Source organism: Rosa chinensis, chromosome 2 (assembly GCF_002994745.2).
Source record: "Rosa chinensis cultivar Old Blush chromosome 2, RchiOBHm-V2, whole genome shotgun sequence".
Lineage (NCBI taxonomy): Eukaryota > Viridiplantae > Streptophyta > Magnoliopsida > Rosales > Rosaceae > Rosa > Rosa chinensis.
This window is the reverse complement of record NC_037089.1, coordinates 54,573,169-54,596,011: the sequence shown is the minus strand read 5'-3', so window position 1 is coordinate 54,596,011 and position 22,843 is coordinate 54,573,169. Positions and strand designations below refer to the sequence as shown.

The 22,843-nt window shown below is 40.4% G+C and overlaps 2 protein-coding genes across 2 annotated transcripts; one reads left to right on the top strand and one right to left on the bottom strand.

The window, feature by feature from the left end:
• The first annotated feature begins 9,225 nt into the window (after positions 1 to 9,225).
• LOC112189510 (heat shock 70 kDa protein, mitochondrial) lies at positions 9,226 to 12,897 on the top strand. The gene is made up of 7 exons (XM_024328852.2): positions 9,226 to 9,350; positions 9,992 to 10,059; positions 10,173 to 10,251; positions 10,361 to 10,927; positions 11,032 to 11,652; positions 12,046 to 12,708; positions 12,841 to 12,897. The coding sequence occupies exons 1-6, from the start codon at positions 9,276 to 9,278 to the stop codon at positions 12,670 to 12,672; spliced, it is 2,037 nt and encodes a 678-aa protein (XP_024184620.1). The 5' UTR covers positions 9,226 to 9,275; the 3' UTR covers positions 12,673 to 12,708; positions 12,841 to 12,897.
• A 2,301-nt stretch (positions 12,898 to 15,198) lies between these two features.
• On the bottom strand, positions 15,199 to 17,013 carry LOC112188149 (molybdate transporter 2). Its single transcript, XM_024327197.2, has one exon. The coding sequence runs from the start codon at positions 16,818 to 16,820 to the stop codon at positions 15,429 to 15,431; it is 1,392 nt and encodes a 463-aa protein (XP_024182965.1). The 5' UTR covers positions 16,821 to 17,013; the 3' UTR covers positions 15,199 to 15,428.
• Between the last annotated feature and the right edge of the window lie 5,830 nt (positions 17,014 to 22,843).

Below are 22,843 nucleotides of genomic sequence, written 5' to 3'. Positions count from 1 at the left end.
GCTGGGATGCGTTGACGGCAGAGGAAGGAAGCTGGGAATGACTGAAATGAGATGATTAAAGTAATCCTATTGGCTCAGAGGTAATTGTTAGAAAAGGATGAGGATAAAATTTGTCATTTCATAAATTTCATTAAAAAAACACTATTCATTCTGTGTTTTACTCAGAAGCAGAATCCAAAAGCATGGTGAGTGTTGCTTCTCATCTGTGAGCATGCATTGTAATATGAGGGGTGCTTGTACCCTTCATGCTTGACCGAGTGAGGTCGTCATAATTTCTATCAATGGATTAGTCTTTCGTTGCCCTCAAAAAAAAAAAAAATCTCTCTATTATGCTGGATTGGCTTAACTGCAGTTTTCTGTTTTGTTTGGTATGCTAGAAATAAGAGTAGATTTGATGAAAAAGGTTTCTCTATTGTTGAGATTAATTGGTAGGCTTATTTCTATGAAAAAATAATCTTTCTAAGAGTTATAGATATTTTAACAAATTATGATTCATCTTCTTCTAGAATAGTGTGGTGGGATTCACCATCTTCATTTATTGTTTTGCGATATAGGAATTATTGTTTGGGTTTTTTGCAATTTCGTTTTCGTTAACTAGATAGAATTTTGGATTTGGGAGGTTTAAGTTTTTTGTTCCCTCCTTTGTAATATTTTTTCCTTTAATCTCATTGAGTGAGTGATAGAGAGGACCCTCTTCTTCTATCTCTCTCATTATATACCCCCAAAAAAAAAAAATCTCTACTTTTCTCTCAGTGTTTGCAATGCTAGCAATGAGAAAATATTGCTTTCAACATGGGAAAATATTTGCCTTTGTAGTGTTTTTTGTTTGGAATGCTAGGAAACCAAACACCACACTAAAAGAAGACTACACATGCAAGTCTGAAAATAATGTACTCCCCTTGGTGTACTTATAAATTATATTTGCTTAATTTGTATCTATAAGTACCAGAATCGCCCTACACCATTCAAAGAAACACGTGGTACGTTTGGCAAGAACCATGTTTAAAAATCAAGAAGTCATCTGATATTGAGATTGCAAGTTCATCTTTTGTTTCTTCTTTTGCTTGAAGTTGTGTATCACAAAAATCTACGCATGTTATTTTCCATATTTTGAGTAAAATTACTATAGAACAAAAACCGTTCTACAAAATATGTTGCTTGATCGACAACCCATTGTCCACTATATCTAAATAATGTCCTCTAATCCTTATTTCAATATAAGGCCAAACAAAAAAGTCATTGACCCAAAAGAACAAAATTAGGGAAAATATTCCCCATAGCCTCTATAAGTATGCTTTTATATAAAAAATAATAATAATAAATAAATTTAAAAAAAAAAACAGCCCTGTTAGCCGATTAACTAATTCCGCTATCAATTTCTCCTTTTCATCCTTTAACTTTCACAAAAATTATGTGTTGCCACTCATTTTTTCCATTATATCTCACTCAGACTCTCATCTTTCTCCATCTCTTCCAAACTCTCCCTAGTGTGCCAATTTGGGTGGGTCAAATTATCCATAATATCACTTTATATGAACTACTTTTAGCTGGCTAAACAAAAAAAGTTATGTGTGTTGTAGTAAATAGGTAAAATGTCTATATCATGGAGTATGCACTTAAGAAGTGGAGAATGTGTGGTTTGTATGGAATGCACATTGAGAGGTAGAGAAATTGTGTAGCAAATATACTAATGTATGTAGGGCAAATTTACACTACTTTGTAACCCTATATAAACCCCCTCAATATGAGAAGAAGACTCACCAATTCACTCTTCAGTTTCTCTGAAACACGTTATCAGCACGAAATTGCTCTAGAATTAGAATCGAAATCGATTAGAGTAGTGAAAGTTCATGATCCGAACTAGGTCATTTTACCAACCTTACAAGAAACCCCCAAATCCTATCACATATCAAAGCCCTTGATCCCAGAAGCTCAGAACCGGTCTCAGAACCTCCAAAACCGGCCAAAAACAGCCTGAACCGGCCTCTGGAATTCCTGAACCGCTGCCGAACCGCTGCCGAGCAGCTGCCGAGACCCCTGCACACCTCCTGCCGAGACCTGCCGAGCACCTGCCGAGAGCCCTGCACACCACCTGCCGAGACCTGCCGAGAGCCCTGCACACCACCTGCCGAGACCTGCCGAGAGCCCTGCACATCACCTGCCGAGTGCTGCCGAGCCCCTGCCGAAGTGCTGCCGACAGCCCCTGCCTACCCCCTGCAGACCCCCTGCGCAGCATCTGCCGAGGCCCTGCGCAGCAGCTGCCGAGCACCTGCCGAGCCATCTGCCGAGCACCTGCCGAGCAGCCTGCCTAGCACCTGCGCAGCAGCTGCCGAGCTGCTGCCGAGCAGCTGTCGACACATCTGTCGAGCGACTTTCCGACAACTTTCCGGCGACTTTTCCGGCGACTTTCCGGACACTTTTCCGGCGACTTTCCGGACACTTTTCCGGCGACTTTCGGACACTTTTCCGGCGACTTTTCCGGCGACTTTCGGACACTTTTCCGGCGACTTTCGGACACTTTTCCGGCGACTTTCGGACACTTTTCCGGCGACTTTTTCGGCGACTTTCCGGACACTTTTCCGGCGACTTTCGGACACTTTTCCGGTGACTTTTCGGACACTTTTCCGGCGACTTTCCGGACACTTTTTCCGGTCAATTCTTAAGGTAAACTTTTCTAAAAGTTCCCGTTTTTGAAGTTTTTATTACTTTTCTCTTCTTTTCACGGGGACTTCCAACATCCCTTATTCTACCCCCCTTTCTTCTTCATAGGGGAGACCAAAAAGGCCGAACTGTGGGGGTTCGTGCTCACTCCAAGCTTGGAGCTTGTAGAGTCCTCCAAACTTAGAATTTGTTGAGAAGAAAACAATCGACCACATACATCATTGTTTCGATTTAATCCAAAACCCCTCTTGGAATCAAGATTTTCTTGGAAGCGACTACGCTCAGAAAATCCCTAATTTCTTGAAAGCGATTACGCTCAGAAAGTTTATAGTTTTTCGTGGTAGCCTTTTTCGCTCCGAAACTAACCCTATTTTCTTGTTGTTCTTCAGGATGAGTAACCTGAACAAGTTGAGCTTCAACCCACTAGGGACAACAGGCGCAGGATACCACAGGTGGATCCGTGATATGCGCCAGCATCTTAAGGCTGATGGGATCCTGAGTACGATCCAAGAGCCAAGTCAGGACGTGCTTACTCCTCAACAAGCTCTTGCTTTTGAAGCAAATAGAGCAAAGAGAGAGGCTAATGAAGCAAAAGCCATCATTCTCATGACAAGGCACATGAATGACGCGCTCCAAAATGAGTACCTCAATGAGGAAGACCCAAGAAAGCTATGGGTAGAACTCGAGCAGCGTTTTGGCAACGTCCGTGATTCCCTGCTTCCCGACTTAGAAGAGAGATGGCAAAGCCTCCGCTTCTGTGATTTCAAGACAGTTCTTGACTACAATTCGGAAGCACTTCGTATCAAGTCTATGATGGAATTCTGTGGACATCAAATCACTGATACGATGTTGATCGAGAAAACTCTCTCTACCTTCCCTGTCTCTGCATTAATGATAGCTAAAAACTATCGAATTGATATCAATGCTAGACGCATCACAAGATTTCATGAGCTAATTGGTGTCATGAACGTAGCTGAAAAGCACGACAACATACTTGTGAAGAACTATAACTCTAGACCCGTGGGAACCAAGTCAATTCCGGAGTCTAATTATAGTCGCACCTCCAAGGGAGGACGCAAGGAGCGAAACCCTAAAAGAAGGGATAATTATGGACGTTCAGGTCCATATTCTCGCCCTAAAGAGGAAGGAAACCGCCAAGATAGGCGTGCACGGAACCGTGGAGGTAAACGTGTGAAGAGAGAGCGAGGCCAAGCCTCCGGTTATGGTGGTAACACCACCAATGGAAACAACCGTTTTCAAAGTGCTCCTAAAGCACCTCGATCAAGGGAACCTGACCATAATGATGCTTGTCTCCGATGTGGACTACCTGGACATTGGGCAAGGGCATGTAAAGCATCCCAGAATGTTGCAAACGCGTACAAAATGTATCGTGAAGCAAGGGAGGCAAATTACATGGAACAAGAAGATCAAGATGGCAATCTCGATCTAAGGGTGGAAGACGACAAAAATCAAAACCCAGAAACTGGCGATTTTGATTAAGTCTTTTCATTTTCCAAGAGATGTAGGCAATCGCCACATTATCCTATAGTAGATGCCAATGGGATTAATCTTTCTTCAAAAGTAGGCGTACTCAATGTAATTGTGATGTCTAGGAAGGTTTTGAGATAATTGGTACTTAAGCGAGCCTTTGCTCCACCAACATCTCTCTACTCACCTGGTCACTTTTGCATTGGAATTACCGAAAGAAGTTAGACGACTACCATTGCTTTGCATTAACTAAGTTTATTGGATTACGCTTTCTTTGATGAAATAAATGATGATGTAATTCCGTTTGGCTTATTAATAAAAGTTGAGTTCTTTCCTTTATGACTCCTTTTTAATTACGAGCTTTTCTCTTAAGGAATGGATGAACTACAATGTCTCGCTGATAGTGCGACTACGCACACCATTCTACGACATAGGCAATTATTCTTGGAGATGTTGCCTACATATTCCACTATGACTACGATGGCTGGGCCATCAGGTTTAGTTCAAGGACATGGAATGGCCCAATTCCTATTGCCAAATGGCACCTTGATTAAAGTCACTGAAGCTCTCTATGCTCCTAAGGCAAATCGAACCTTATTGAGCTTTAAAGATTTAAGAGCCAACGGATTCCATGCGGAAACGCATACTGAGAACGGAAAAGAGTTCCTTTGCATTACCTCTAATGATTGCGGACGAAAGCGCATCTTAGAGAAACTTATGTGTCAATCTAGTGGACTTTATGTCACTACAATTCGACCAATTGAATCCAATAATGTCATAAGAGAAGATCTCTTGGATTCTGACACATATTGGCTTTGGCATGACCGACTAGGGCACCCTGGTCGTGATATGATGCTCCGTATACTAAAGACTTCACACGGACATCCATTCTTCAGAGTGAGAAGAAGCAAGAATCGAGAATTGATTCCTGGACTTAACAAGACCGCAACAATTGCAGCATCTGGTGCTGCAGCCGTCTTGGGGCGCCATAAGGCTGCCCAAGTCCCATGTAATGACACCAACCATGAGCATAACGCCATGATTGTTCCTCCCAATGGCTGCAATGCCATAGAAGGAGATGTAGTCACACATTTTGCTTCTAATAGCGCTACAGACGCTCAGGCCCAACCAAAATCCTCATTGGTTGCTTCTAAGGCCCCTCGCTCATTTTGCAAAGCCTGTTCCTTCGGGAAATTAGGACCGAGACCGTCCTATGCAAAGGATCCTAAAATACTCATTCCGTTCTTACAGAGAATCCAAGGGGATATCTGTGGACCAATTCAACCATCATGCGGACCTTTCAAATACTTTATGGTATTGGTTGATGCGTCGACACGCTGGTCACATGTCGCGCTGTTGTCCACTCGAAATGCTGCTTATGCTAAACTCCTCGCCCAGATTATCCGTCTACGGGCTCACTACCCTGACCATCCAATTAAGTCAATTCGACTTGATAATGCTGGGGAGTTTACATCGAAAACATTCGATGACTATTGCATGTCACTGGGGATTGATGTAGAACATCCAGTTCCCCATGTTCATACCCAAAATGGTCTCGCAGAAGCTGCTATCAAAAGACTACAAATGATAGCACGGACATTAGTAATGCACACTAATCTTCCTGTTTCTGCTTGGGGATATGCAATATTACATGCAGCGACGCTAATTCGTCTACGACCCACTGCAACCCAATCTTACTCTGCGTTACAGCTAGTGACTGGGTACGAGCCTAATATCTCGCACTTACGCATTTTTGGGTGTACTATTTATGTGCCTATTACGCCGCCACAACGTACTAAGATGGGTCCACAACGACGAATGAGCATTTATGTTGGATATGAATCTCCAACTATCGTCCGCTACCTTGAACCCTTGACAGGCGATCTCTTTACCGCTAGATTTGCGGATTGTCACTTTGATGAGACAGTCTTCCCATCATTAGGGGGAGATAAGAACACAAATGTTCAACAGGAACGACAGGAATTGTCGTGGTCTGTCCCCACTATGTCTCATCTCGATCCCCATACCGCACAGTCCGAACTTGAAGTGCGAAGAATAATCGAGCTCCAGAACGTAGCAGACACTCTGCCTGATGCGTTTTCTGATATTGCTAAAGTGACGAGATCACACATACCTGCTGCAAACGTGCCTGCAAGGATTGATGTCCCGAATAATGGACATAACGCCACTCCTATAACGCCAGGAGATGGCACCATTGCTCAACATGGCAATAATGTGGCATCTATGGCTGCAGGTCCCGCAAGGAAGCGCGGTAGACCGATTGGTTCGAAGGATACTCGCCCTAGAAAAAGAGCGAATGAGGCACAGATAAATCCTTTGATCATCGATACTCAAAACCCGTCCCATGAGAATGTTCCGGATTACGGTTATGTCCAAGAGACATCATTGGGGGACGCCTCAGTGTCAGAACCTATCCATGAGAACATAGAGATCTCTGTAAATTACACTAGTGTACATGGGACGTGGGAAAGAAACTCCATCATCATTGATGATGTATTCGCGTATTCAGTGGCGCGTGAGATTATTGAGACCGATGACATCGAACCACGCTCCGTTGATGAATGTCAACGTAGAGCTGATTGGCCAAAATGGAAAGATGCGATCCAGGCAGAACTTGATTCTCTAACGAAAAGAAAGGTATTTGGCAAAATTGTACCAATACCACCCAACACCAAACCAGTTGGTCACAAATGGGTATTCGTTAGAAAGCGTAATGAGAAAAACGAGATTGTAAGATACAAAGCTCGTCTCGTGGCGCAAGGCTTCTCACAACGCCCTGGAATCGACTACGAGGAGACCTACTCTCCCGTAATGGACGTTATTACGTTCCGCTACCTTGTCAGTTTGGTAGTTTCCGAAAAACTGAACATGCAGCTTATGGATGTGGTTACTGCATATCTATATGGGGATCTAGATACAGAGATATACATGAATATTCCAGATGGAATTCAACTACCCAAATCAAGTGGCTCTAATCCACGGAGCGCGTTTGCAATTAGATTGAAACGCTCACTATATGGATTAAAACAATCCGGACGGATGTGGTATAACCGTCTAAGTGACTACTTGATTGGTAAGGGATATGTCAATAACGAACTATGCCCATGTGTGTTCATAAAAAGGACAAGTTCCGGATTTTCAATAGTAGCGGTTTATGTCGATGACATGAACATAATTGGCACCCTTAAAGAGTTAAGGGAAACCGCTGAACACTTGAAATCCGAGTTTGAGATGAAAGATCTTGGGAAAACACGGTTTTGTCTCGGTTTAGAACTTGAGCACCGTAGAGATGGTATCCTGATTCATCAATCAGCTTATACCCAAAAGATGCTTAGGCGTTTCAACACTGACAAAATCAAGCCTTCAAGCACCCCAATGGTCGTCCGTAGTCTTGATCCAAAGAAGGATCCATTTCGTCCAAAAGATGACGATGAAGAAGTGCTAGAGGCAGAAGTGCCCTACCTAAGTGCAATAGGTGCATTATTGTACTTAGCACAATGCACGAGACCAGACATCTCATTCGCTGTGAACTTGCTAGCTAGATATAGCTCTGCGCCAACACGACGCCATTGGACTGGTGTTAAAGATATCTTTCGATACCTAAGTAGTACGATCGATATGGGCTTGTTCTATCCCTACAGAAAGAAGATGGATTCGGACCCATCAAGTGTCAGGAACGCCACACATGGTGGATTGCGTTCCCTCTCCCCATCCCAAAACGATATAAGTGTTTTGGAAGGTTTTGCTGATGCTGGGTACCTCTCTGACCCACACAAAGGTCGCTCCCAAACTGGTTATGTTTTCACCATGGGAAAAACCGCGATATCTTGGAGGTCTACAAAGCAGACCCTAGTCGCTACCTCTTCAAATCATGCAGAGATTATTGCTCTTCACGAAGCAGTTCGTGAATGTATATGGCTTCGATCCATAGTTACGCATGTTCGAAGCAATTGTGGTTTGAAGTCTACCACAGATGAGCCTACGAGCATTTATGAAGATAATGCTGCTTGCATTGAACAAATGAAGCAAGGTTACATCAAAGGCGACAACACCAAACACATATCGCCCAAATTCTTCTACAATCAGCAACAACAGAAGCTCCTCAAGATCAAGGTGAACCAGGTTCGATCTGAGGACAATGTGGCAGACTTGTTCACTAAGTCATTGCCCAAATCCACGTTCGAGAAACATGTGGCAAGAATTGGCTTGCGGAAATTATCTGAACTCCCATGATCGTTGTCATCAGGGGGAGGCACAGACATCAGGGGGAGATGTCTACATGTTCGTCTCAAAAGCGTGAAGGGTGTGTTGTGCTCTTTTTCCCTTTCGACCGAGGTTATTTTTATCCCACTGGGTTTTTGTTACTCGGCAAGGTTTTTAATGAGGCAACAAGAGAAGCACCATGTTATCCAGAAACAAACTCCACACTCAACGCGCGTTGTGCTCTTTTTCTCCTTCGACCAAGGTTGTTTTTCCCACAGGGTTTTATTACTTGGCAAGGTTTTTAACGAGGCAAATTAGAAGCGCACCTCCAAGACAATACTACTGACATGATATATCCAAGGGGGAGTGTTGTAGTAAATAGGTAAAATGTCTATATCATGGAGTATGCACTTAAGAAGTGGAGAATGTGTGGTTTGTATGGAATGCACATTGAGAGGTAGAGAAATTGTGTAGCAAATATACTAATGTATGTAGGGCAAATTTACACTACTTTGTAACCCTATATAAACCCCCTCAATATGAGAAGAAGACTCACCAATTCACTCTTCAGTTTCTCTGAAACAATGTGTATATTCTAGAATTTTCAAATAAAAGGTTTAGGTGACAGAAATAAATTGACTTTCTCATGCAAACGTTTTACTTTTTTTTTTTTTGGTGAGACATAAATTTGACTGTCTCTCACGTAAATGTTTTCTTTGACAACAAGCAGCTTGGGCTTTGGGACTGCGGCTTGTTGCTCAAGAAAAAAGCTTCTTCTCCTATCTTAAACCCTGCACTCTAAAACCCTCACATCGCCTCTCAAATTTGACACACCGTCTCTCTCTCTCTCTCTCTCTCTCTCTCTCTCCCCCGTCTGAGTTGCAATTAAGCACCCAAAATTCATGGCCACCGCAGCATTGCTCCGTTCACTACGCAGTCGTAATGTTGCAACCGCCTCCCTCTCTGCCTACCGCTCCGTATGTCTCACATTCCTTTCCATTTCCCTACTTTAATTTTCCTCTTCATAAGCTAGCTCTGACTCTCGATTATTTCTCTGTTTCATTCGCTTTTAAAAATTTTTGGTTGTAGAAAACTAGAAATGGTTAAGTAAATGATTTCTTGTGTTTTCTAAATACCCGCCTCTGACATTTTTCATTTTCTTTTCTTTTCTTTTTTGGATTTGATTGGGTTGTCGATAGCTATGAGCTCTGCAATTTGGGTTTTCCTTCTGACTACACATGATTGATGCTTAAAAAGTTTTATGCTTTATATATCTTATTGAAGATTAGATATACACCCAATAAGTTATTGCTTAGCTAGCTTGACAAATTTCGACCCAAAGTGTTTCTTAGCAATTCCGTATGGTGTTTAGACTTTGGACCTTTAACTTGACAAATTTGTTGAAAAGGGTTGTAACTTAGACTAGTTTCTCTTTGAAGTTGTAAAAGAGGGGCAAGATGATAGACGGTATTCCATCGACGTGGTTCTAGTCATGTAATAAAGACATGAGATAGCAGACATTGATTTAAACTTTTAAGTTTATATGACACTTCAATATGAATCAAACAGTTGTATGAAGCAGATTAGTCCTATGCATGTTTGTTTCTTTCTTTTGCAGTTGAATAACACTGTCAAGTCATCGCCGCATCTGGGTCACAAGTGGACAAGTTTGGCGAGATCTTTCAGGTACTTTTGGACATGCCTAGACCGATTAGTAATTGAGCAGTTTTTTTTTTTTTTTTTTATTGTTTTGGTTTGTGTATTGGCATGAGTTTAGTGATATCTTGTGCTTTGAACAGTTCAAGACCTATTGGCAATGATGTGATTGGGATTGATTTGGGTACAACTAATTCATGTGTTGCTGTGATGGAAGGAAAGGTAAAGGCCAGTGACATGCATGTATATTCTTATTAATTTTCTGCACGAATACATCGTATATGCTACTTTTGTTGCATGTGGTTTATGTCTCATTGTGGATTTTTCACAGATTCCCAAAGTTGTTGAGAACTCTGAGGGTGCTCGGACCACACCATCAGTAGTTGCCTTCAATCAGAAAGGAGAGCTACTAATTGGTACTCCAGCAAAACGTCAAGCGGTCACCAACCCATCGAATACAGTTTATGCAGCCAAGCGTCTGATTGCTAGGCGCTTTGATGATCCCCTAATACAAAAAGAAATGAAGATGGTTCCATATAAGATAGTCAAATCTCCAAAGGGAGATTCATGGGTTGACATCAATGGGCAGCAGTACTCCCCAAGCCAAATTGGAGCCTTTGTTCTTACAAAGATGAAAGAAACTGCTGAGGCTTACCTAGGAAAGTCTGTGTCGAAAGCTGTTATTACAGTTCCAGCTTATTTTGATGATGCTCAGAGACAAGCGACAACTGATGCCGGAAGGATTGCAGGCCTCGAAGTACTCAGAATCATAAATGAGCCAACTGCTGCTGCACTATCCTACGGTATGAACAGCAAGGAAGGCCTAATAGCAGTATTTGATCTTGGTGGTGGAACATTTGATGTATCCATTTTGGAGATATCAAATGGTGTTTTTGAGGTAAGCATGGCATGGTTTTTCCATTCAGTTAAGCTCTCTCTTCCTTTACTTATTACTATAATTTGGAAGCTATCAATAAGAAGTCTCTCTTATGACTTATCTAGGTGAAAGCAACCAATGGTGACACATTATTGGGAGGAGAGGATTTTGACAACGCTTTGCTGGACTACTTGGTGAGCGAATTCAAAAGGACTGATGGGATCGATCTTACGAAAGATAAGCTTGCCTTGCAGAGGCTTCGGGAGGCAGCTGAGAAGTCTAAGATTGAACTTTCATCAACATCCCAAACAGAGATAAACCTGCCCTTCATTACAGCTGACGCTTCAGGTGCAAAACATCTGAACATCACCCTGACCAGGTCAAAATTTGAAAGTCTGGTAAATCACTTGATTGAGAGGACAAAGGCTCCATGTCAGAATTGTTTGAAGGATGCCAACTTGACAATTAAGGATGTGGATGAGGTCCTTCTTGTTGGAGGAATGTCTCGTGTTCCCAAAGTGCAAGAGGTGGTGCAAGAGATATTCGGAAAAAGCGCGAGCAAAGGGGTCAATCCTGATGAGGCAGTTGCCTTGGGAGCAGCCATCCAAGGTGGTATCCTCCGTGGTGATGTTAAGGAGTTGCTTCTTCTTGATGTCACTCCTCTATCACTGGGCATTGAGACAATAGGTGGTATCTTCACCAAGCTGATTTCCAGGAACACAACAATTCCAACAAAGAAGAGTCAGGTCAGTCTTCAAAGCCTTAAAAAGTTTATTAAGATGATTGCCCTGCAATCGTCTTGCCCTGTAATATAATTTTGTTGGTTTAACGTTAGTTATCACAGAAGTTAATATGAAGTGGGACGCCTAGTTGACATGATTGTGGTTGTGCCTTTTCCACTTGCAGTCTCTATTTACTTGTTTAGCTACTTAGCTGTAAACTTTAGTCTAACTTGCTTGCCAAGTCTTTGAATCTTGGTCATAAATTAAGTCCCTGTTCAATATGCATTTTGGCCTCTCCAGTTAGCCTTGAATTTCAATCACGCAAACTGCACATGTTGCTGAAAGTATTTGCATGTTACATTCTTACATACCTTGTGTCATGGACTGTGTTCCTTATATGTTTCTGCAACATTGCAGTTCTTTTCGACAGCAGCTGACAACCAAACCCAAGTTGGTGTCAGGGTGCTACAAGGTGAGCGTGAAATGGCTTGTGACAACAAGCCCTTGGGAGAGTTTGAGCTCCGAGGCATTCCTCCAGCACCAAGAGGCATGCCTCAGATTGAAGTCACATTTGATATTGATGCCAATGGCATAGTTACCGTTTCTGCCAAGGACAGAGCCACTGGTAAAGAGCAACAGGTTACTATCAACAACACATCAGGTCGGCTCAGTGAAGACGAAATTGAGAGGATGGTCAAGGAAGCAGAGATGCACGCTCAGAGGGATCAGGAAAAGAAAGCTCTCGTTGATCTCAGAAACAATGCAGAGACCAGCATCTACAGCATTGAGAAGAGCTTAGACGAGTACCGGGACAAGGTTCCAAGTGAAACCGCTAAACAAATCGAGGATTCAGTTGCAGATTTGAGAAAGGCAATGGGAGAGGATAATGTGGATGAACTTAAGTCCAAGCTTGAGGCTGCAAACAGAGCTGTCTCAAAGATTGGGGAGCACATGTCTGGTGGTTATGGAGGTAGCTCCTCATCTGGTTCACAGGGTGGAGACCAGAATCCTGAGGCAGATTTCTACGAAGAAGCGAAAAAGTGAGTGCCTGCAGCATAAATGTATGGTTCAGGACTTCAGGTATGAATATTTATGTTACTTTGTACTTGGAACTTTTATAAGCCACTTCATGTTATATATATTGATATCATGCTTATTTGATGTATTTGATTGTTTGATGCGTTTGATTGTTTGATGCATTTTCATGAACAGATGGCAACTACAATCAAGCGAAAATGTTCTCCGACTCCAAAGTCCAGATAGTTGTTTGTCAGAAAGATCCAGTGCTAAGCATCTATGATGTTACAATCAACATATTATTTACTATAATATCAAATTATTGTTGAATGAGGCTTTTTCCACCATGATTTTTATTTATGCATAACTTTGGGGTGAAGGTAAAAAGTTGCATTTTGGCAGTTATGACTATTATGAGTTTTTTTTTTTTTGAGAATGGACTATTATGAGTTTAAGTTCTTAACGAATACAAGCAATTTTTTTTCGCGTGAATAATTTAGACGAGAAACCAACTTGTTAAAACACAATTTTATTAAGAAGAACTAGCCTCTTAACATACGCGTCAATTGGCTTTTTTTAATGTTTTTTTGTACCAAAAAATTGATTTTACATAATTTATTTCTTTAACAAACTGCAATAAAAAAATAATGAATAATACAGTTTCTGGACTTGTGGTAAATAACAATTGGTGATTCATTGCTCACACGTCTAGTAAAAGCTCTCCCACATTGAGATTAACAGTTTCTTCTCTCTCTTCTTTTCTTTTTCTCTTTTCCTGTTTTTCTTTTTCCTATTTTTAATTTACTGTTTTATCCATTATCTATTAAAGTTTATAGTCTTAGAGTTTTAATTAATAAAGGGCAATCGCAGGATTATTGAAAATTTAACCTTAAGCCTTATTGGCTTAATTAATACTGATGATTACACACAAAATGGAGAACCAATAATACCAAAATATCAAAAAATAAGAAACAGGAAAAGCATCTAATTTGCACATCCTATGAACGTAAAGGGTATTGAGACATCAACAAGATTGAATTACCAGACCCTGCTTATATCAAGCATAAACTTCAGCGTAACATTATTTGTTAGAAAGTTTTACTTTCTACAGATGGAAGGAAACTAGGAAAGTGTTATATATGTTATACATGCGTGCCTAAATTGTCTAAACTCACATGTCATGAACTATAAATCATTCTATTTATCAATCATTCCCAACTTGTTAATTTCTCCTTGGGAGAGGAGCTACCATTGTTTTGTTTCCACACGAGAATATATTTGGGAAGAACTCATGTTTATTTATTGGTATCATATCACACTTATTTGATTGTTTGAGGCTTTGACCCAAAAACTCGATTGTTGGAATGACCTAGAGAGCAGCATGTATGGTATCTCTTAACATTTCGTATCATATAGATTTTCGACATCAAATTACTCTAGGATGAGGGCGGGCATGAGGCTTTTTTTGCTATGGTTATTATTCATGGATTAACTGTGGGGTAAAAGTATAAAGATTTACCGTTGGAGTAAATGACTTTGAGGTTCATAAGTCTTCGCAACTGGAGTTCAATCATGATATTAGTCATATCAAAACAATATCAAGCGAAGGTGTTCTGCGACTCCTAAAGTCCAAATAGTTGTTTGTCAAAAAGATCTATAACTAAGCATCTAAGGTGTGACAATTGACATATTACTATAGTTTATCTGCAATATCAAATTAGTTTTGGATGGGGATTTTTAACTGTGGGGTTAAGGTAAATGTTGCACTTTTTTAGTTATAAGTTTATAACTTATTGAGTCAAGGTTTTATTTTCTAACTAGAATTTGCCATAAAATTTTCATTTGTGAATGGTTTAGAGAGAGAAAAAATACTTGTTGAATCCAATTTATTAAAAAAAAATGTACATATAAGTCAAAAGAAATCAAACTTAATGAAAATAAGAAACAAAACAATCATTTGCAGATGGATTTGCGATCACAATATGAATTACGCATGAATTGGATAACCACCCATGATTTGTCAAAGAGTATAGATAATCACCAATGTCTTGTCATTCAGTTTTACTCCCTATATTCATCCACACAAAAATTGTGCAATTGAAGTAAAAAACAAAAACAAAATTACAAATCATTTTATTAATGAATCATTCCCCACTTGTCATTAGTTTTCCCCTATATCTCAGTGATCGACGTTTTTTTTTGGTACAATTGTATTGTTTCCACCGAATTGTATACAATTGTTAAATACATTCAAACAATTCTTTAATTTGTTTCCCTTCTTTAGCCAAGAACTCATGCTTATTTATATTGATACCATATTCACGCTTATTTCATTATCATATGTCATGAGAAAATGACAACTACAATCAATCCCAAATACTAGTTTGCTGGAATGATCTAGAGAGCTAAGCATGTATGGTGTGACAACTAACGTTTCGTATCGTATAGATCTTTGATATCAAATTACTCCAGGATTAGGCTTTTCTTACTATGGTTGTTACTTACTAGTCATGGATTACCTGTGGAGTAAATGACTCATGAACCTCAAAAGGAGTTTGGAAACATCAATCATGATATTGCATTTACTACTTAAATCCTTCAATATATACAACTATGCCCAATTGAGGCAACGAGGCACATTCAAGGCTGATAGTTAACACATAGGAAAGCTCCAAGCTCCATTGGTTTTGCACTATACTATAGACGAAGAATGCATAGCAGCTAGAACTATAATGTATCCAACACGGTATTGAAGACCTTCAGTTGCAATATCAGGTCTAATCTTAAGGAATCAAGCTAGTAGTTGCATCAGCTATGGCCGATTCCGATTTCAGTTTGGGAGATCCAAACCCAGAAGTAGAAAACTCCATCTGCCTCAACTTGAGCACCAAGAACAGCACAATCCCACACCCAAACCCCAGCGCAGAGCTAGACCCCGTCAACGAAACCGCAGCACAGACCAACATCACAAACGATTCCTCTTTCGTATTCATGTCCTTGGACGCCATAGCCAGTTCAATCCCAGCAAATAGCAAAAGCACCCCAAGAATCCCAATTGGAAACTGATTCAAAATAATCACAAATGAATTCCCAAACACCAAAGCAAGCACCAGTTTACCAATCCCCAAGAACACAACAGAAGAGCCACTCCGGCCCCCGAATCGGTACTGCCCGGCTAGCCCACCGGCTCCATGGCACACCGGCATTGCCCCGAACCAGCACCCAACAAAGTTCATGATGCCAACACTGATCGAAACAGTCCTGGCCGAAGCTTCCCGATCCGGGAACAAATCACCTGATAGTTTGCAAACCGCAATCACAGAGTTCAAAATCGATAAGGGGATTTGCGGAATTGCTCCGCGGAGAAACCCGATTTTCCAATCCTCCCATGTGATTTTGAGCACTTGGATTTTGGAGGGGCCGAATTTGAGGTCGCTGAAAATGGAAGTGTCGCGGATAAAGCAGAGGACTAACCCGAATAAGAAGACTATCAGAGCCGCAGGAATGGCCGAGAGGATCTTTAACCTTCTGCGGAGACGAGATTGAGAAAGCGGCAATGAACCGACCGTGTGTTGCGTTTGATCGGAGTGATCGCCGGAGCCGGTGGTGAGGATAAGAAACAGCAGCGCGCTTAGGGCGACGATAAGGCCGTCGAGGCCGAGCCAGGGGCGGGAGGAGCCAGACTTGGAGGCGGCGAGGTCTTGTTCGAATCTGATGTATTTGATGGCGGAGAAGGCGAAGGCCAGGCCCTGGGAGAGCTGGACGCCGCGGACGACGGGCAACGGGATGAAGCGGTAGAGGAACGACATGAGACCGGTGGCGCCGAGGAGGAGGAGGACGGCAGCGGTGGAAAGGCCGGCGGCGGCGATCTGGGGGAGGGTGAGGTGTGGGGACTCGGAGATGGCGACGGCGGCGATGGACTTCATGGGCTGGACGGGCATGGGGATGCCGAAGAGGAGGCCGGTGGCGAAGTTGTAGAGGGAGGTGAAGATGAGGGTGGTGCTGAGGTCAAGGTGGGAGACTAAGGTGAGGGCCAGGACGATGGGGATGTAGGTGCCGAGGTCGCCGACTGCGCCGGAGAGTTCGGCGCAGAGGGTGGTCTTGAGGCGGAGGTGGTGGCGCCATCGGTTCCAAGGGGTAGTGGTGGTGAAGGAGGAGAGTGACGCTTCTTCCATGGTGGAGTTGGGCAGCTGATGAGAACCTAGTAGCTAAGTGTAGATGAAGGATTCCACCCTTTTTACTCCAAAGAAGACACTATCCGTAAATCCAAATATTTTTGTATACTGCGCAAGCGCAACTGGGGCTGCTTAAAGATTGGTGATTTATGATGAACGATAGTTTTTTTGGAGGGAAGTTCCACCATGAAAGAGTCAAAGAAGGTTAATGCATTTTTCTTTTCCTAAAATTATACACATGGACATGGCATCCTTATTGGTTGGATGAATTGCAGGTACTGATTGTTCGTCGGCCAAACAAATCTTTTAGGATATTGATTTCAGAGCACGTTTATTTACTTACTTGGAATTGAAGGGAATGATTACAGGGTAAAAGTATTCATGCGTTTACTAATACATAAATGAATCAGAATGATTCCGGATTACCTAACACATGAAAGAATCGGAATGGATGTAGGTCCCACTTTTTTATAAGGAATCGATTCCTGAATACTCCGGAATTTGATTATGAAGGGGGGAGATGAGTTTAGGAATCAACTCCTCCGGAATCAATACCAATTGCTTTCTTCTCCCATTCCAGTTGTCTCCGATTTATAATTAGTTTTCATTCCAAGTAAGTAAACGTGTCATTAGTAGATTCAATAGTCAATAGTAATGGCTAGAGAAGTACAAACTCTATTATAATGTAGACTCATTACAAAGTTAATTTTGAGCACGTTATAGCAGCAAACTTATAGTACAAAAAACAAACTCCGTGTCTTATAGGGCAAAATCGAAGCTAGTTAGTTTCTTATTAGCCAATCACGTAATTGTGGTACCAACAAAAAACCACTTCTTAGCAAATTAGTAGGATTTATTCCTCATCCATAATCCGCTTGAGATGTAACCTCTATTCAGGATAGTTACTAACTCCAATAGAAGTCTTTGTTCAAATATATATGTATTTGAAGACCATATACCAACCTAAAAGCTTAATAAGGTCTAATTCTTAGGCCTGACCATCCTAATCCACTAAGTAATAAGTAAGGGTGGCAAGACACCCTCCTTGAGAGCTCATGGATTAGGCCAAGAGAGCCCCCAACAGTCCAAACCCACACTCAAGCAACCCTAGCAGAAGCACAAGCCATCTTCTACTAAGCCACCGCCACAGCCGTCGGGCAGACTTCTAGCAGTCATTCCTTCCACAGTATCAGCCGCCGCCAGCTTCTAGGTCTGCCCATAGCCGAGACAGCTAAAGCAAGCCCCAGCATGATATATATAAAAAATAAAAATAAAAAAAAACTTGATCTACTATGCGCTGCTCCTCCCCAATGACCCAACATTGCCGTAACTGCAACACCAATAACATGCATCGGCCGTAACCAGGAAAATCGAACCGCACCCTCGAAGCTGCAGTACTCTTGTCTCCATCCACCTGAATTCCTCCGGGATCTAATCACCAAAAACAACGAGACACCAGCCAAGCTAAAACCGGTTCAAAGACAAAACTCACCCTCTATCGGCAACAGATGCAGAGCAACGTGCCTAGGCTAGAAGAACGCTGAAACCCTTGACGAAATTCTTCTCTGTGCTCAACAAAGCCCTAAGAGAGAGCGCCGCTGATTTATTTATTTATTAGGGTTACTCCCTTGAGTGCAAATAACATTATTCTTTCAAATGCATTTCATTATTCATTATGAGAATTTGATTTATGTCCATTTAACTTAAATTTTTATGTTAATTTATAAATAAATTATGAGCATCAAAATTCATTTTACAGAAAATTCATTAATTTTTTTTTTTGAGTTGAATGGTGTAAGACTTTATTGATAACTAATAAACAGATTAAGGAATACATTTCTCAGATTCTATTACATCTTGAATGAAGGCAGGAATATTAGACCAAAAGAAAGCTTGATCAAAATCTGCAGCATGAGCTTCCAATTTGTGCGCAGCCATGTTTGCCTCTCTTCTAGCATGAATAATTCTAACTTGGTTCACCTCTTTCAAATCTTGTCTAAGCTCCTCATATAACCTTCCAAGAATAATTTTGCAGCTCCTCCTGACACACTTGTTGCTTCAAAACCAAACAATCAGTCTCCAAAATTACTGTACATAGACCATGTTCCATCACATAACCAAATGCTTCCTTACAAGCCAAGAGCTCGACATGTTCAGCAGACTGAACTCGAGTAACTACCTTCCCCACTGCTCCCAAAAAAGTCCCTTGAGAGTCACGGACTAAGAAACCAATTGCTGCTTTGCCAGAGTTCGGACTAAAAGCTCCATCAAAATTCACCTTCAACCAACCCACAGGAGGGCACTGCCACTTTAAAATTTTCCTAGTTCCCTGAGAACCATGTAATTTTGTATTGTGAAAAATAAAGTTACTCAATCTGACAGAAGACATGAGAGCTATATCACGAGCTAAAGTGATTTTGTTTTCCTATACCCTGTCATTTATTTCTTTCCAAATTCCCCAAATAAAATGCAACAGTTTATCAAAGTTTGTTTTTGATAACTTCCCAACACACAAATATATTCAACCAATTAAGAGCATCCATTTGATCAGAATCCCCCCCAAAACAACTGCCAGCAATTTGTAAATTGGTAGACAACACTTCTCTAGTGAAAGCACAATCTCTGGTAACATAAATAATTGTCTCCACCTCATTGCAAAAAACACAACTCTTAGATTCTAAAATAACATTCTTTGATGCCAATCTGTCTAGAGTAGGTAGAATATTATGACACATCCTCCAAGCATTAACCTTTGACGTGCTAGGGATTTTGGCATGCCAAATGTTCTTCTACACTCTTTGATTACTCACAACAGAAGGAGAAAGAGTAGATGCAGTTTTAGAGAAAGCATGACGATATGCAGATTTGACAGTAAACATACCTTGTTTCCCCAAATGCCAAGTCAATCTATCATCCAGACTTCTAGCACTCAAAGGAATTGCTAGAATAGCTTCTGCATTTGAGTGTATAAAAGTGGAACGAATTTTATACTCATCCCAAGAATTAGGAGGAATAATCAACTCACTCACCTTGGCTAAATTATCTTGCACCGGTCCCAACAGCTGTGGTTTATGAGTAATAGTATTAGGAATCCAAGAATCCCGCAACATGAGAATATTATTTCCATTCCCAATTTGCCAATGAGCACCTTCAACCAATAAATTTCGAGTAGAAAAAAATGCTACGCCAAGAATAAGAAGGACTAGCATGTTCTTCTGCATTCCAAAAAGAACCATTAGGATAATATCTAGTTTTGTACAATTGTGCCACAAGAGTATCTGGGTTAGAGACAACCCGCCAAGCTTGCTTCGCCAACATCGAAGAATTAAATTCTGATAAGCTCCGAAAACCCAAGCCACCCTCTTCCTTGGCATGACACAAATCATCCCATTTCTTCCAATGTATTTTACGTTTATCATCTGTATTCCCCCACCAAAATCTAGCACACATCTGCTCAAGATCTTCACAAAAATTCTTTTTCAATTGAAACACACTCATAGCATAATTAGGGAGAGCTTGAGCCACCACCCTGATCAAAATATCCTTACCAGCACCACTCAACATCTTGCCTTGCCAATGCTTCAGTTTTTCAGCTAACCGCTCCTTTATATAAAGGAAGGTAGCTATTTTCTTGCGTCCTATGTAAGTAGGAAGACCTAAGTATCTCTCATGGGAGTCCACCACTTCAACACCCAACATATTAGCCACTCTATCTTGCTCACAATCTGCAACATTCTTACTAAATACAACAAAACTTTTATGAAAGTTAACCACCTGACCTGAAGCCCTTCCATATGTCTGTATAACATTTTTGATCTGAAAACAAGCTTCCGGAATAGCTTGAGCATATAACATACTATCATCTGCAAATAACAAATGATTGACAGATGGTGCTCCTGAGCAAATAGCAATACCAGGTAATAACCCCAACCGTTGCTTTTGTTGTAACATTAATGCCGAGAAGCCAATTAAATTAGGTTGAGGGATTGCATGCATGCAGATATCATTTTGCAAAAATTTTCGAGCACTTGAATTCAAAAAATCCAATTAAATTGCACATCTCTAACTATCCATTGGTAGTTCGAATTTGTTAGTGGCTGTACTAATTACCAAACCAAAATCATTTAGTTCGTTTTTTTTCTTTTTCTCTTTACTAATTTTACAATAATAGTATTGCATAATGATATCCCATCAGCATATACCTTATCCTTTCAGTCCTTCATGAGCAGAAACGTGTCACCTCATACAATTTGAATTGGTGATTTCCATACCCAACCTTTCCTTCTCCACCCTCATTAATCCTCACCAGACCACTCCCGCTCTTAAATGAAGGTATTCCGAAAACATATTGGCATATATACATGTTATCCACAACAACATATATGACAAATGGGTGGGGGAGACCGCAAGAATCTGTCAAAATCTATGACGATGTCAACTGTGAATCTGATCTAATATCATTGAACAGATTAACCAGATTTTTTTTTGGTCAGAGTCCATGTTAAAGTCTTAAGAGTTTTGTCTAAATATTGTTAAATTTCTTGGCCTACTCGAATCAATGAATATAATGGGATTTTGTCCCCTATTGTAACTAACATGGTTAACTAGTGACAATGATCCCAATATGTTAATTTTGGAAGAAAATCTATACTTGTTATTGTTCAACAAGGTTAATTAACTAGTGACAATATTAATGCTATGCAATAACAAATTTCATTGCACATCCTTATCAATAACAAATCACCATCATTTAGCGAAATTTGAATTAATCTTTACTTAACATTTTACCTAATGTCAAGGCTACATGAAACTACTATTTTACGTAATACAAACGATAGGTATTCCCCTTTTAAAGTTAAACTACCGTGCTCTATCAAAATCCTACCCGATATGTGTCATTGTACATTGTCGTTGCCTCCCTCAAAGAATTTGGACAAGAAATTCTCAGGGAAATCTAAACTACACGTTGCCAAATGGAGCCGTACACGACTAACGATTCTTTATTGAAAGTTTAGACAAGGACTGATGATGATTTGATGCAATGCAACTACCAATATGATTTGGCAAATAATGAATTGATTCGTGATTAACATGGCATGCTAGATAAAAATAAGGCTTTATGCCTTAATAAGGTTAATAATCATTTTCTTATTTATTTTACGTATCTTATTCAAGGCCATGTTAGTTTAGAAGAACAAAAATTGATGGTTCATGTATCCGCAGTTACTTAGCCCAAAATTTTCCTTATGTCGATCCAATTAATTCTAACATTTCGTAGTGTCAAAGTTATCTTCACTTATCAAAATTTGTGAATTAAGGAGTACAAAATAAGATATCTCTAAATTCTGGTCATGACTTCAAAGAAAACATGCGGTTGCACGTTGCAGCTTTCAAGTGTGTTGAGAAAAAAAAAAAAAAAAGATCTGAAAAATCTCTAGCTGATTTTCATTATTTTTTAATTACATTTACATGTAGATATATTCAAGAAAGCATGAGGTTTCCTGCAAAAAGCCATCTCTAATAGCCAAACAAAAAAACTGTTTTAGAAATCGTTCTACTCTGATTTATTACAATCTTTAAAATATTTAAAACATAATTGGCTTCAATATAAGATCTATATAGTTGAAATTTATTGAGTGTGCCATAGACCCAAGATAGCAGCAAGCTATAATCTATCAATTCGAAAGCAAACTCAATTGAATATTAACAATCAATCCTTCTAATAAACCAAAACTCAAAAACCAAAAACAAATTAAAAAAAAGAAGTGTAAAAATCGTCTAGATTTTTATATTGGGATACATATATTTTTCCGGCTTAGTTTCCCCTTATATCTCACTATGGTAATTTCTTAGATACCACTCGCTTATAAACGGTAGTTTCTTAGATACCATTACTCGCTTATAAACCAAGTATAGACTCATTGCTAATTCAAATTCATAATCCCCATCATGCTTGTTTCATTGCTCAATGCATTGCCATGAAAGAATGACAACTAAATTCATGCGGAAATGCTCTCTCTATT

Bases quoted from the DNA above. Each gene is read 5' to 3' on its own strand.
- LOC112188149 (XM_024327197.2), bottom strand. From the start codon at position 16,820: ATGGAAGAAGCGTCACTCTCCTCCTTCACCACCACTACCCCTTGGAAC.
- LOC112189510 (XM_024328852.2), top strand. From the start codon at position 9,276: ATGGCCACCGCAGCATTGCTCCGTTCACTACGCAGTCGTAATGTTGCA. The intron at 9,351-9,991 runs GTATGTCTCACA...TTTCTTTTGCAG, and splicing joins CCCTCTCTGCCTACCGCTCC to TTGAATAACACTGTCAAGTC. The intron at 10,060-10,172 runs GTACTTTTGGAC...TGCTTTGAACAG, and splicing joins AGTTTGGCGAGATCTTTCAG to TTCAAGACCTATTGGCAATG.